Below are 13302 nucleotides of genomic sequence, written 5' to 3'. Positions count from 1 at the left end.
CTACATGATCGTATGTCACTTCCTGCACCACTTCCATCTCGACAAACTGTAGGTGTCACTACATGATCCTATGTCACTTCCTGCACCACTTCCATCCTGACAAACTGTAGGTGTCACTACATGATCGTATGTCACTTCCTGCACCACTTCCATCCTGACAAACTGTAGGTGTCACTACATGATCGTATGTCACTTCCTGCACCACTTCCATCTCGACAAACTGTAGGTGTCACTACATGATCCTATGTCACTTCCTGCACCACTTCCATCCTGACAAACTGTAGGTGTCACTACATGATCGTATGTCACTTCCTGCACCACTTCCATCCTGACAAACTGTAGGTGTCACTACATGATCCTATGTCACTTCCTGCACCACTTCCATCCCGACAAACTGTAGGTGTCAACACATGATCCTATGTCACTTCCTGCACCACTTCCATCCCGACAAACTGTAGGTGTCAACACATGATCCTATGTCACTTCCTGCACCACTTCCATCCTGACAAACTGTAGGTGTCACTACATGATCGTATGTCACTTCCTGCACCACTTCCATCTCGACAAACTGTAGGTGTCACTACATGATCCTATGTCACTTCCTGCACCACTTCCATCCTGACAAACTGTAGGTGTCACTACATGATCGTATGTCACTTCCTGCACCACTTCCATCCTGACAAACTGTAGGTGTCACTACATGATCGTATGTCACTTCCTGCACCACTTCCATCCTGACAAACTTTAGGTGTCACTACATGATCGTATGTCACTTCCTGCACCACTTCCATCTCGACAAACTGTAGGTGTCACTACATGATCCTATGTCACTTCCTGCACCACTTCCATCCTGACAAACTGTAGGTGTCACTACATGATCGTATGTCACTTCCTGCACCACTTCCATCCCGACAAACTGTAGGTGTCACTACATGATCCTATGTCACTTCCTGCACCACTTCCATCCCGACAAACTGTAGGTGTCACTACATGATCCTATGTCACTTCCTGCACCACTTCCATCCCGACAAACTGTAGGTGTCACTACATGATCGTATGTCACTTCCTGCACCACTTCCATCCCGACAAACTGTAGGTGTCACTACATGATCCTATGTCACTTCCTGCACCACTTCCATCCTGACAAACTGTAGGTGTCACTACATGATCCTATGTCACTTCCTGCACCAATTCCATCCTGACAAACTGTAGGTGTCACTACATGATCCTATGTCACTTCCTGCACCACTTCCATCCTGACAAACTGTAGGTGTCACTACATGATCCTATGTCACTTCCTGCACCACTTCCATCCCGACAAACTGTAGGTGTCACTACATGATCCTATGTCAGTTCCTGCACCACTTCCATCTCGACGAACTGTAGGTGTCACTACATGATCGTATGTCACTTCCTGCACCACTTCCATCTCGACAAACTGTAGGTGTCACTACATGATCGTATGTCACTTCCTGCACCACTTCCATCCTGACAAACTGTAGGTGTCACTACATGATCCTATGTCACTTCCTGCACCACTTCCATCCCGACAAACTGTAGGTGTCAACACATGATCCTATGTCACTTCCTGCACCACTTCCATCCCGACAAACTGTAGGTGTCAACACATGATCCTATGTCACTTCCTGCACCACTTCCATCCCGACAAACTGTAGGTGTCACTACATGATCCTATGTCACTTCCTGCACCACTTCCATCCTGACAAACTGTAGGTGTCACTACATGATCCTATGTCACTTCCTGCACCACTTCCATCCTGACAAACTGTAGGTGTCACTACATGATCCTATGTCACTTCCTGCACCACTTCCATCCTGACAAACTGTAGGTGTCACTACATGATCCTATGTCACTTCCTGCACCACTTCCATCCTGACAAACTGTAGGTGTCACTACATGATCCTATGTCACTTCCTGCACCACTTCCATCCTGACAAACTGTAGGTGTCACTACATGATCCTATGTCACTTCCTGCACCACTTCCATCCTGACAAACTGTAGGTGTCGATACAAGTTTTACCTTACATTACCTTACATGATTGTATGTCACGTCCATTCTTTTGACTCTATGTTGAAAGATCATTTAAAACTTGATTTAAAAATATATATATTTTCAAAATGAATAACAATGTTTTACACGTAGAGTTTGATATGAGGTAGTTGATCGTCGCATGATTGGCTGAAAGTTTGATCCAGTAGTTCGGTGCTCTATTGGTAATGTCTGGCGACTCTTATTATACCGTTTTATATTTAAAATACTATGAATTCAATAGATGATACATTCAGAACTTGTATTTATTTCATTATTGAAATATTAAACTCAACGTGTGAAAAATGCATTCGTTCATTTAGAAAGTGTTTTTTAATCCAATAAGTTTTTGTTTTTTTTACTTCTTTCAGTGACTTTGACATGCTGGAGCCTCACGACATCAAGCTGAATAACAAGAAGGTACATATTTTGATACACTTGCTCGTCACATATTTAGAGAACACTGGATTATAGTGACAACGTGTGATTGTTCGACTCTCTCTCGGTTGAACGAAAAGAACTGACAGAAAAAATATGTCCAAACCACAGAGCTGTGTCTCAAATCACATACTTGTGTACTTCAACTTAGTATTTTTAGTACATAGGTGTGTCTCAACTAAAGTGCACTAAGAAAAGTATGAGATTTGAGACACTGGATCTCCCAGAGCGTAATGACCGCCGCCATCTATAGGCCGGGAGTTTAATCGCAACACGAAACACAAAAACGCTGCAAATGTTTGCTTCTTAATTGTAAATTAAACAATCTAATTATTCTAATTTATGCATACTTTATTGAAACACAAAACATAAAGTAAGAAGAAAAATAAATTATGATTTGAAAGCTGCCTCTCAAGGAATCATGTTTTTTCTAATAAAAACGGATACAGTTATGTGATAAAAATATCCATTTATAAGTAGGTAAGTAATTGAGTAATTAGTATTTGTAGAGCTTTTCCAGACCAGGGTCACAAAGCGCTTAAACAATCAAAAAATACCCAATAAAATAAATACTTAAAAGGTCAATAGCCTGACCATGAATAGATCTGAACGTAAGAACCAGAATTTTAAAATGATCCTGAAAGAAACTGGCAGCCAGTGAAGAGTTTGAAGGAGAAATGTGAGTTCTTCTACTAGAGCAGCCAGTGAAGAGTTTGAAGGAGAAATGTGAGTTCTTCTACTAGAGCAGCCAGTGAAGAGTTTGAAGGAGAAATGTGAGTTCTTCTACTAGAGCGGCCAGTGAAGAGTTTGAAGGAGAAATGTGAGTTCTTCTACTAGAGCAGCCAGTGAAGAGTTTGAAGGAGAAATGTGAGTTCTTCTACTAGAGCAGCCAGTGAAGAGTTTGAAGGAGAAATGTGAGTTCTTCTACTAGAGCAGCCAGTGAAGAGTTTGAAGGAGAAATGTGAGTTCTTCTACTAGAGCAGCCAGTGAAGAGTTTGAAGGAGAAATGTGAGTTCTTCTACTAGAGCAGCCAGTGAAGAGTTTGAAGGGGAAATGTGAGTTCTTCTACTAGAGCAGCCAGTGAAGAGTTTGAAGGAGAAATGTGAGTTCTTCTACTAGAGCAGCCAGTGAAGAGTTTGAAGGAGAAATGTGAGTTCTTCTACTAGAGCAGCCAGTGAAGAGTTTGAAGGAGAAATGTGAGTTCTTCTACTAGAGCAGCCAGTGAAGAGTTTGAAGGAGAAATGTGAGTTCTTCTACTAGAGCAGCCAGTGAAGAGTTTGAAGGAGAAATGTGAGTTCTTCTACTAGAGCAGCCAGTGAAGAGTTTGAAGGAGAAATGTGAGTTCTTCTACTAGAGCAGCCAGTGAAGAGTTTGAAGGAGAAATGTGAGTTCTTCTACTAGAGCAGCCAGTGAAGAGTTTGAAGGGGAAATGTGAGTTCTTCTACTAGAGCAGCCAGTGAAGAGTTTGAAGGAGAAATGTGAGTTCTTCTACTAGAGCAGCCAGTGAAGAGTTTGAAGGAGAAATGTGAGTTCTTCTACTAGAGCAGCCAGTGAAGAGTTTGAAGGAGAAATGTGAGTTCTTCTACTAGAGCAGCCAGTGAAGAGTTTGAAGGAGAAATGTGAGTTCTTCTACTAGAGCAGCCAGTGACGAGTTTGAAGGAGAAATGTGAGTTCTTCTACTAGAGCGGCCAGTGAAGAGTTTGAAGGAGAAATGTGAGTTCTTCTACTAGAGCAGCCAGTGAAGAGTTTGAAGGAGAATGTGAGTTCTTCTACTAGAGCAGCCAGTGAAGAGTTTGATGGAGAAATGTGAGTTCTTCTACTAGAGCAGCCAGTGAAGAGTTTGAAGGAGAAATGTGAGTTCTTCTACTAGAGCAGCCAGTGAAGAGTTTGAAGGAGAAATGTGAGTTCTTCTACTAGAGCAGCCAGTGAAGAGTTTGAAGGAGAAATGTGAGTTCTTCTACTAGAGCAGCCAGTGAAGAGTTTGAAGGAGAAATGTGAGTTCTTCTACTAGAGCAGCCATTGAAGAGTTTGAAGGAGAAATGTGAGTTCTTCTACTAGAGCAGCCAGTGAAGAGTTTGAAGGAGAAATGTGAGTTCTTCTACTAGAGCGGCCAGTGAAGAGTTTGAAGGAGAAATGTGAGTTCTTCTACTAGAGCAGCCAGTGAAGAGTTTGAAGGAGAAATGTGAGTTCTTCTACTAGAGCAGCCATTGAAGAGTTTGAAGGAGAAATGTGAGTTCTTCTACTAGAGCGGCTCAGAATTCTGGCTGCAGAGTTCTGTATCGGTATCTATTTTTTCTTGGTATTGTCAAGTGACACTTTTATACCAACATTTGTATATTGACTTGAAAGTATATTAACTTAAAATATATATATTTTCTTATTATATCAAACTCAATGTGTAATTTTTTTGTAATTGGTTTTGAAAATATTTGATTTTCTTTTTGTTTTTTGTTCATTTATAGACAAAACTCTATCAAGTCTATCAAGTTTGCATTGAATAGTTTCAGTTTCACCCCAAAATAAACGTGACGTTCCTCCAGGCGTTCGCCGGCTTCGAGGCGCTGGGCATCTCCCGCCTCCTGGAGCCGTCCGACATGGTTCTGATGGCGGTGCCGGACCGGCTCATCGTCATGACGTACCTCAGCCAGATCCGCTCGCACTTCACCAACCAGGAGCTCAGCGTCCTGCAGATCGAGCGCAACAGCAGCCAGTCCAGCTACGGCCTCGCCGACGCTCGCCCGCCGCCCTCCGAAGACGCCGCCGCCGCCTTCTGCAGGGCCCGGCTGAACGAGGGAGCGAGTCCGGAGGAGGGAGGAGGAGGAGGAGGAGGAGGAGGAGGAGGAGGAGGAGGAGGAGGAGGAGGAGGAGTCGTTCCTCCGCCGAGGAGCAGGAAGAGCGTTAAAGGTACTTTATTATCAATGTTAACATTTATATTTTATAATCATTCAATGATTTCTTCATTTACAAGTGACATTTTAAATTTGATAATGTAATCGTGGCGCAGTGGTTACAGCAAGAAGGTTGCTGGTCCGATTCCACCTTTCTGTGTGGAGTTAGTATGTTCTCCCCGTGTTGCCTGGGTTTACTCCGGACACTCTGGTTTCCTCCCACAGTCCAGAAACATACAGAGGTTGATTGGGACCTTTGAGAAATTGTCTGTAGTTATGAGTGTGTGTGTGAATGTTGTGTGTCTTTGTGTGTCCTGAGATAGACTGGCGTCCTGTCCAGGGTGTCCCCTGCCTCTCGCCCTATGATACTGGGACAGACTCCAGTCTCCCCGCGATTAATTAATTATTTTATTTACAACAATAAAATTAATTTTGAATTTTGTTTTATGTTTGCTCCTACGTCGTCCTGTGATTGGCTGACAGTTTGATCAGTAGCTCTGAGCTCTGTTGGTTTAGTCTGGAGACTCTTTTATACCAACTTTTACATTGAAAGACTGTGAATTAAAAAAGAAATATTGAAATTATAAAATTAGTTTTTATTCATTGGATCTAAAATCTCAAACTCTATATTATATTGAAAAAAATCAATGTTTTAAATTAAATTATTAAAAAATAAAAGTAAATATGAACATAATTTCATTCCAATGAATCAATAAAAACAATGTTTACCTGTAAATATGGAGAAGAATTCATCCATTTTTTGTTTAAGTTCAATGTTTTAAAAAAGATAATTAAATGAACATTTTCGAGTGATTACAGCAGAAACACCTGAAGCCGATGTTGATGTTTATAAATACATATATAAATAAATAAATATAAATAAATAAATACCAGTGTGTGGATGTCATTGGACAGACGAGCAGATCTCCCCCGTGGCTCCGCCCAGATCTGTTCCCCGGACGCCCAGATCCTCGGAGTCGTCGCTGGAGCAGAAGCCGTCGGAGGAAGACGCAGTGGTCAGTGGCCTCTGTGTGGATGTTCAGAAGATCTGACCTTTCTGACCTTTTCTTCTTCTGCTGTTCATCTCACATTGGACCCTCCACCCCTCCCTCCTCTCTCACCTTCCTCACCCACCTGTGTGTGTGTGTGTGTGTGTGTTACACCTGTGCACGTGTGCGACTGTGGTTTGTGTGTGTGTGTGTGTGTGTGTAACACCTGTGCACGTGTGCGACTGTGGTTTGTGTCAGTGTCTGCAGGACACCAGCCAGTATGTGATCAGTGAACTCACAGCTCTGGAGTCGGAGCAGAAACACATCGACAGTCGAGCTGCTGTGGTGGAGAGAAGACTGAGGAGCCTCATGGAGACAGGTGAGCACACACATCTACACACACATGTACACACACATGTACACATGTACACACACATGTACACACACATGTACACACACATGTACACACACATGTACACATGTACATACACACATGTACACATGTACACACACACATGTACACACACACATGTACACACACATGTACACACACATGTACACACACATGTACACACACATGTACACACACATGTACACACACACACATACATGTACACACACATGTACACATGTACATACACACATGTACATACACACATGTACACACACACACATACATGTACACACACATGTACATACACATGTACACATGTACATACACACATGTACATACACACATGTACACATGTACATACACACATGTACACACAAGTACATACATGTACATACACGTGTACACATGTACATACACACATGTACACACACAAGTACATACATGTACATACACATGTACATACATGTACATACACACACACATGTACACACACGTACATACATGTACATACGCACACAGACGCATATACACACACACATACACACATGAATACACACATGTACATACAGACACACACACACATGTACAAACATGTACATACACACATATGTACACACATGTACACCCACATGCACACACACATACACATGTACACACACAAACACATATACACACATGTACACATACACACAAGTACACACACACACACATGTACACACACACATGTATACACATACACACACATACACACGTACATACACATCTCACACAAACATGCATAGACACACAAAGACACAAGCACACACACAGACACATCTCACACACATACACAAACACATGTCACACACACATAAACACACAGACACATGTCACACACACATACTCACACACACACATGTCACACACACATACACACACATACTCTCACACACACATGTCACACACATACTCACACACACACATGTCACACACACATAAACACACACACACATGTCACACACACATAAACACACAGACACATGTCACACACACATACTCACACACACACATGTCACACACACATAAACACACATACTCACACACACACATAAACACACATACTCTCACACACACATGTCACACACATACTCACACACACACATAAACACACATACTCTCACACACACATGTCACACACATACTCACACACACACATAAACACACATACTCTCACACACACATGTCACACACACATACTCACACATACTCACACACACACATGTCACACACACATACTCACACATACTCACACACACACATGTCACACACACATACTCACACAGACACACTTCTCTTAGTTGAAATATAAAACCTGAGGTGTTGAGAGAAACTAACTATTGTTGTGTAGATAGTTACACACGTGTGTAAAAAGCTGTAAAGTCCCATGATGCATTGCAGTTGAACCGTTGTCCCGACAGGAAGCGACAGAGACGAGGAGGAGCGACTGATCCAGGAATGGTTCACTCTGGTCAACAAGAAGAACGCTCTGATCCGCAGACAAGACAACCTGGAGCTTCTGTAAGACTCGCTTCACATGTAGACTCTGGTGAGTCTGAGGTTCATGTTCACAGGCAGGAGGAGCAGGACCTGGAGAGAAGGTTCGAGCTGCTGACCAGAGAACTGAGAGTCATGATGGCCATCGAAGGTCAGTAGCTTCACACACGTCTAGAGTCACTATCTATTATTATTAGTATTATTATTAGTATTATTATTAGTATTATTATTAGTATTATTATTATTATTAATATTGTTATTATTATTAATTATTATTATTATTATTATTATTATTATCATTATTATTATTATTATTATTATTATCATTATTATAATTATTATTATTATTTATTATGATTATTATGATTATTATTTATTATTTATTATTTATTATTAATAATACTTATTATTATTGTTATTAATTATTATTATTATTAATTATTATTATTAGTAGTAATTATTATTATTATTATTGTAATTATTATTAATTATTATTATTATTATTGTTGTTATTATTATTTATTATTATTATTATTATTAATATTCATTTTATTATTATTATTATTGTTATTTATTATTATTATTCATTATTATTATTCATTATTATTATTATTTATTATTATTATTATTATTATTGTTATTAATTATTATTATTATTGTTATTAATTATTATTATTATTATTATTATTATTGTTATTATTATTATTGTTATTGTTATGGTTATTGTTATTATTAATTCTTATTATTATTATTATTATATCAACATTTGAATATTGAATATATGAAGTAAAGAAAATGTATTTTTCAATTATTACAATCAGAAAATAAAACTCAAGTAAAACCTCAGTTTGCAAATATTTGAATCTCATTCAATCGTTTAATAAAACATTTTCAAAATGAAAAATAAACAGTTTGAAGAAACAATTCAAGTCTTAAAAAAAACCATCAAACCCTTCAAACGTTCAATGAAACACACAATACTCAGATGGTACTGATGTGTTTTCCATATATGAAGAGTTTTCTCTTGAAGTTGTACTTGTTGCCATGAAAGTACTTGTTGCGATGAAAGTACTTCTTGTACTTCTCGGTCCAGACTGGCAGAAGTCCGCGTCTCACCAGCAGAGGGAGCAGTTGCTGCTGCAGGAGCTGGTGTCGCTGGTGGACCAGAGGGACGAGATCATCCGGGACATAGACGCCAAGGAGCGAGGGTAGGTGTTCCCAGATGTTCACAGATGTTCACAGATGTTCATCGAGATGTTCAGAGATGTTCCTCGAGATGTTCAGAGATGTTCCTCGAGATGTTCAGAGATGTTCCTCCAGGTGTTCCTCGAGATGTTCAGAGATGTTCATCGAGATGTTCAGAGATGTTCCTCGAGATGTTCAGAGATGTTCCTAGAGATGTTCCTAGAGATGTTCAGAGATGTTCCTCGAGATGTTCCTCAAGATGTTCCTCGAGATGTTCAGAGATGTTCCTAGAGATGTTCCTAGAGTGGTCAGAGATGTTCAGAGATGTTCCTAGAGATGTTCCTAGAGATGTTCAGAGATGTTCCTAGAGATGTTCCTAGAGATGTTCCTCGAGATGTTCAGAGATGTTCCTCGAGATGTTCCTCGAGATGTTCAGAGATGTTCAGAGATGTTCAGAGATGTTCCTCGAGATGTTCCTCGAGATGAACCACCAATAATAATAATGTGTGTGTGTGTGTGTGTAGCGCCGTGGAGGAGGACGAGCGCCTGGAGCGAGGTCTGGAGATGAGAAGAAGAAAATATAACAACAAAGACAAGTGTTTGCTGCAGTGACTCGTGTCTCTTCTATTCCTTTCCTTTAATGTAGTTTTACTTCTTTAATGTAGTTTTACTTCTTCAATGTAGTTCTACTTCATTAATGTTGTTTTACTTCTTTAATGTAGTTTTACTTCTTCAATGTAGTTTTACTTCATTAATGTAGTTTTACTTCTTCAATGTAGTTTTACTTCATTAATGTAGTTTTACTTCTTCAATGTAGTTTTACTTCTTTAATGATCTCCGGAGACACGAGGATGTTTTAAAAATGTTATTTATTTACATTTAACTCGTTCATGTGTTTGACACATTCGTTGAAGTTGTGTTTGATTTCTATTTGAAAACTTTGAAAAAGACAATGTGCTGCTAGTGTGTGACTCACGTCTGCTGCGTGTGTTCACACGTGTTGATTGTGTGTTTGTGTTTTTGTTGGTACTTTTGTATCAAACTATTGTCACGAAACTGTTTATATTTATCATTTGAAGTGACGCCACTTTGGCGAAATAAAAGTTTGACGAATGGAGGCTCGTTTGTCTTTTTATTCCTGTTTAAATGTATCACGAGACGACTTTGTAAAATAAAAATATTATATATATATTATTCTAGCCTGTGTTTAACAAGCAAATACAAAATGACCTAAACCCTCTCGGCATGCATAGCTCCCTGGTGGTCTAGTGGTTAGGATTCGGCGCTCTCACCGCCGCGGCCCGGGTTCGATTCCCGGTCAGGGAACTTCCTTTTTACTCGTTATTTATGTTTTATTGTCGTAACTATTAAACAGATATTACTATTTTGAAAAGTAGTTTTTAATGTAGCAACTATTAAACAGATATTACTATCTTGAAAAGTAGTTTTTTAATGTCGTAACTATTAAACAGATACTATCTTGAAAAGTAGTTTTTAATGTTGCAACTATTAAACAGATATTACTATCTTGAAAAGTAGTTTTTTAATGTCGTAACTATTAAACAGATACTACTATCTTGAAAAGTAGTTTTTAATGTCGCAACTATTAAACAGATATTACTATCTTGAAAAGTATTTTTTTAATGTCGCAACTATTAAACAGATATTACTATCTTGAAAAGTAGTTTTTTAATGTCGTAACTATTAAACAGATACTACTATCTTGAAAAGTATTTTTTAATGTCGTAACTATTAAACAGATATTACTATCTTGAAAAGTAGTTTTTAATGTCGTAACTATTAAACAGATATTACTATCTTGAAAAGTAGTTTTTAATGTCGTAACTATTAAACAGATGTTACTATTTTGAAAAGTAGTTTTTATTGTCGTAACTATTAAACAGATATAACTATTTTGAAAAGTAGTTTTTATTGTCGTAACTATTAAACAGATATTACTATTTTGAAAAGTAGTTTTTATTGTCGTAACTATTAAACAGATATTACTATCTTGAAAAGTAGTTTTTTAATGTCGTAACTATTAAACAGATACTACTATCTTGAAAAGTAGTTTTTAATGTTGTAACTATTAAACAGATACTACTATCTTGAAAAGTAGTTTTTAATGTTGTAACTATTAAACAGATATTACTATCTTGAAAAGTAGTTTTTAATGTTGTAACTATTAAACAGATACTACTATCTTGAAAAGTAGTTTTTAATGTAGCAACTATTAAACAGATATTACTATCTTGAAAAGTATTTTTTAATGTCGCAGCTATTAAACAGATACTACTATCTTGAAAAGTAGTTTTTAATGTTGCAACTATTAAACAGATATTACTATCTTGAAAAGTATTTTTTTAATGTCGCAACTATTAAACAGATATTACTATCTTGAAAAGTAGTTTTTTAATGTCGTAACTATTAAACAGATATTACTATCTTGAAAAGTAGTTTTTAATGTCGTAACTATTAAACAGATATTACTATCTTGAAAAGTATTTTTTTAATGTCGTAACTATTAAACCGATATTACTATCTTGAAAAGTATTTTTTAATGTCGCAACTATTAAACAGAAAAAGTATTTTTTTAATGTCGCAACTATTAAACAGATATTACTATCTTGAAAAGTATTTTTTTAATGTTGTAACTATTAAACAGATATTACTATCTTGAAAATATTTTTTTAATGTCGCAGCTATTAAACAGATACTACTATCTTGAAAAGTAGTTTTTAATGTCGCAACTATTAAACCGATATTACTATCTTGAAAAGTATTTTTTTAATGTCGTAACTATTAAACAGATACTACTATCTTGAAAAGTAGTTTTTAATGTCGCAACTATTAAACCGATATTACTATCTTGAAAAGTATTTTTTTAATGTCGTAACTATTAAACCGATATTACTATCTTGAAAAGTAGTTTTGATCGCAATAGAAAAATGTTTCAGACGCTAGCATTTAGCACAGTTAGCATGTAGCTCCGGTGACTCAATACATATTGAATTTAATTTACAAATGACACTTACTTACAATTTCCATCAAATTGTATAAATACACGTATTTTATCACCGCAATTCAAATACTATGTAATACATGCAGCTAAATATTGATGCTTACATTTACAAACATGCTAAAGTAGCTTCGTTAGCTCACAGCGTTAGCTTGACTAACGATATTCATCGAAACAGTCACATTATGATAAGTTTCTATCTTCATTATTAATAAAAGGTGTTTTAAATGTGTAGCTTCAAGATGGAAGATGTTTCCACTGCAGAGAAGTTTGAGTCAAAGACTTCAGGGTTGGTGAGTGTTTGTGTGTTAGCTGGTGTGTTAGTTGTGTGTTAGCATTTGTGTTAAATGTGTGTTTGCATGTGTGTTAGCTTGTGTGTTAGCTTGAGTGTTAGTTTTTGTGTTAGCTCGTGTGTTAGCTTGAGTGTTAGTTTGTGTGTTAGCTCGTGTGTTAGCTTGAGTGTTAGCTTGTGTGTTAGTTTTTGTGTTAGCTCGTGTGTTAGCTTGAGTGTTAGTTTGTGTGTTAGCTCGTGTGTTAGCTTGTGTGTTAGCTTGAGTGTTAGTTTGTGTGTTAGCATTTGTGTTAAATGTGTGTTTGCATGTGTGTTAGCTTGTGTGTTAGCTTGAGTGTTAGTTTTTGTGTTAGCTCGTGTGTTAGCTTGAGTGTTAGTTTGTGTGTTAGCTCGTGTGTTAGCTTGAGTGTTAGCTTGTGTGTTAGCTTGAGTGTTAGTTTGTGTGTTAGCTCGTGTGTTAGCTTGAGTGTTAGCTTGAGTGTTAGCTTGTGTGTTAGCTTGAGTGTTAGTTT

The 13302-nt window shown here is 37.7% G+C and overlaps 1 protein-coding gene and 1 non-coding gene across 11 annotated transcripts in view; both read left to right on the top strand.

Annotated features, from left to right (window-relative positions):
• Positions 1-10597, top strand: part of LOC148065719 (uncharacterized) — a 47739-nt gene extending 37142 nt beyond the window's left edge. For 9 of the 10 annotated variants that reach the window (XM_087808228.1, XM_087808226.1, XM_087808225.1 and 6 more), the window contains 8 exons: positions 2424-2472; positions 5031-5394; positions 6294-6394; positions 6626-6746; positions 8219-8318; positions 8372-8445; positions 9388-9502; positions 10004-10597. In XM_087808228.1, the coding sequence (XP_087664354.1) occupies positions 2424-2472; positions 5031-5394; positions 6294-6394; positions 6626-6746; positions 8219-8318; positions 8372-8445; positions 9388-9502; positions 10004-10091 (1012 nt within the window). In that variant the 3' untranslated portion in view covers positions 10092-10597. The remainder of the gene's footprint in view (positions 1-2423; positions 2473-5030; positions 5395-6293; positions 6395-6625; positions 6747-8218; positions 8319-8371; positions 8446-9387; positions 9503-10003) is intronic. The other variant, XM_087808227.1, reaches the window with a different exon arrangement.
• Positions 10598-10733: 136 nt separating this feature from the next.
• On the top strand, positions 10734-10805 carry trnae-cuc (transfer RNA glutamic acid (anticodon CUC)). Its single transcript has one exon. It is a non-coding gene; the product is annotated as a tRNA-Glu (tRNA).
• Positions 10806-13302: the final 2497 nt, after the last annotated feature.

Source organism: Callionymus lyra, chromosome 14, assembly GCF_982586985.1.
Source record: "Callionymus lyra chromosome 14, fCalLyr1.hap1.1, whole genome shotgun sequence".
NCBI classification, from domain to species: Eukaryota; Metazoa; Chordata; class Actinopteri; order Syngnathiformes; family Callionymidae; genus Callionymus; species Callionymus lyra.
The sequence above is the reverse complement of the archived record's forward strand: the minus strand, read 5'-3'. Positions and strand labels throughout refer to the sequence as shown.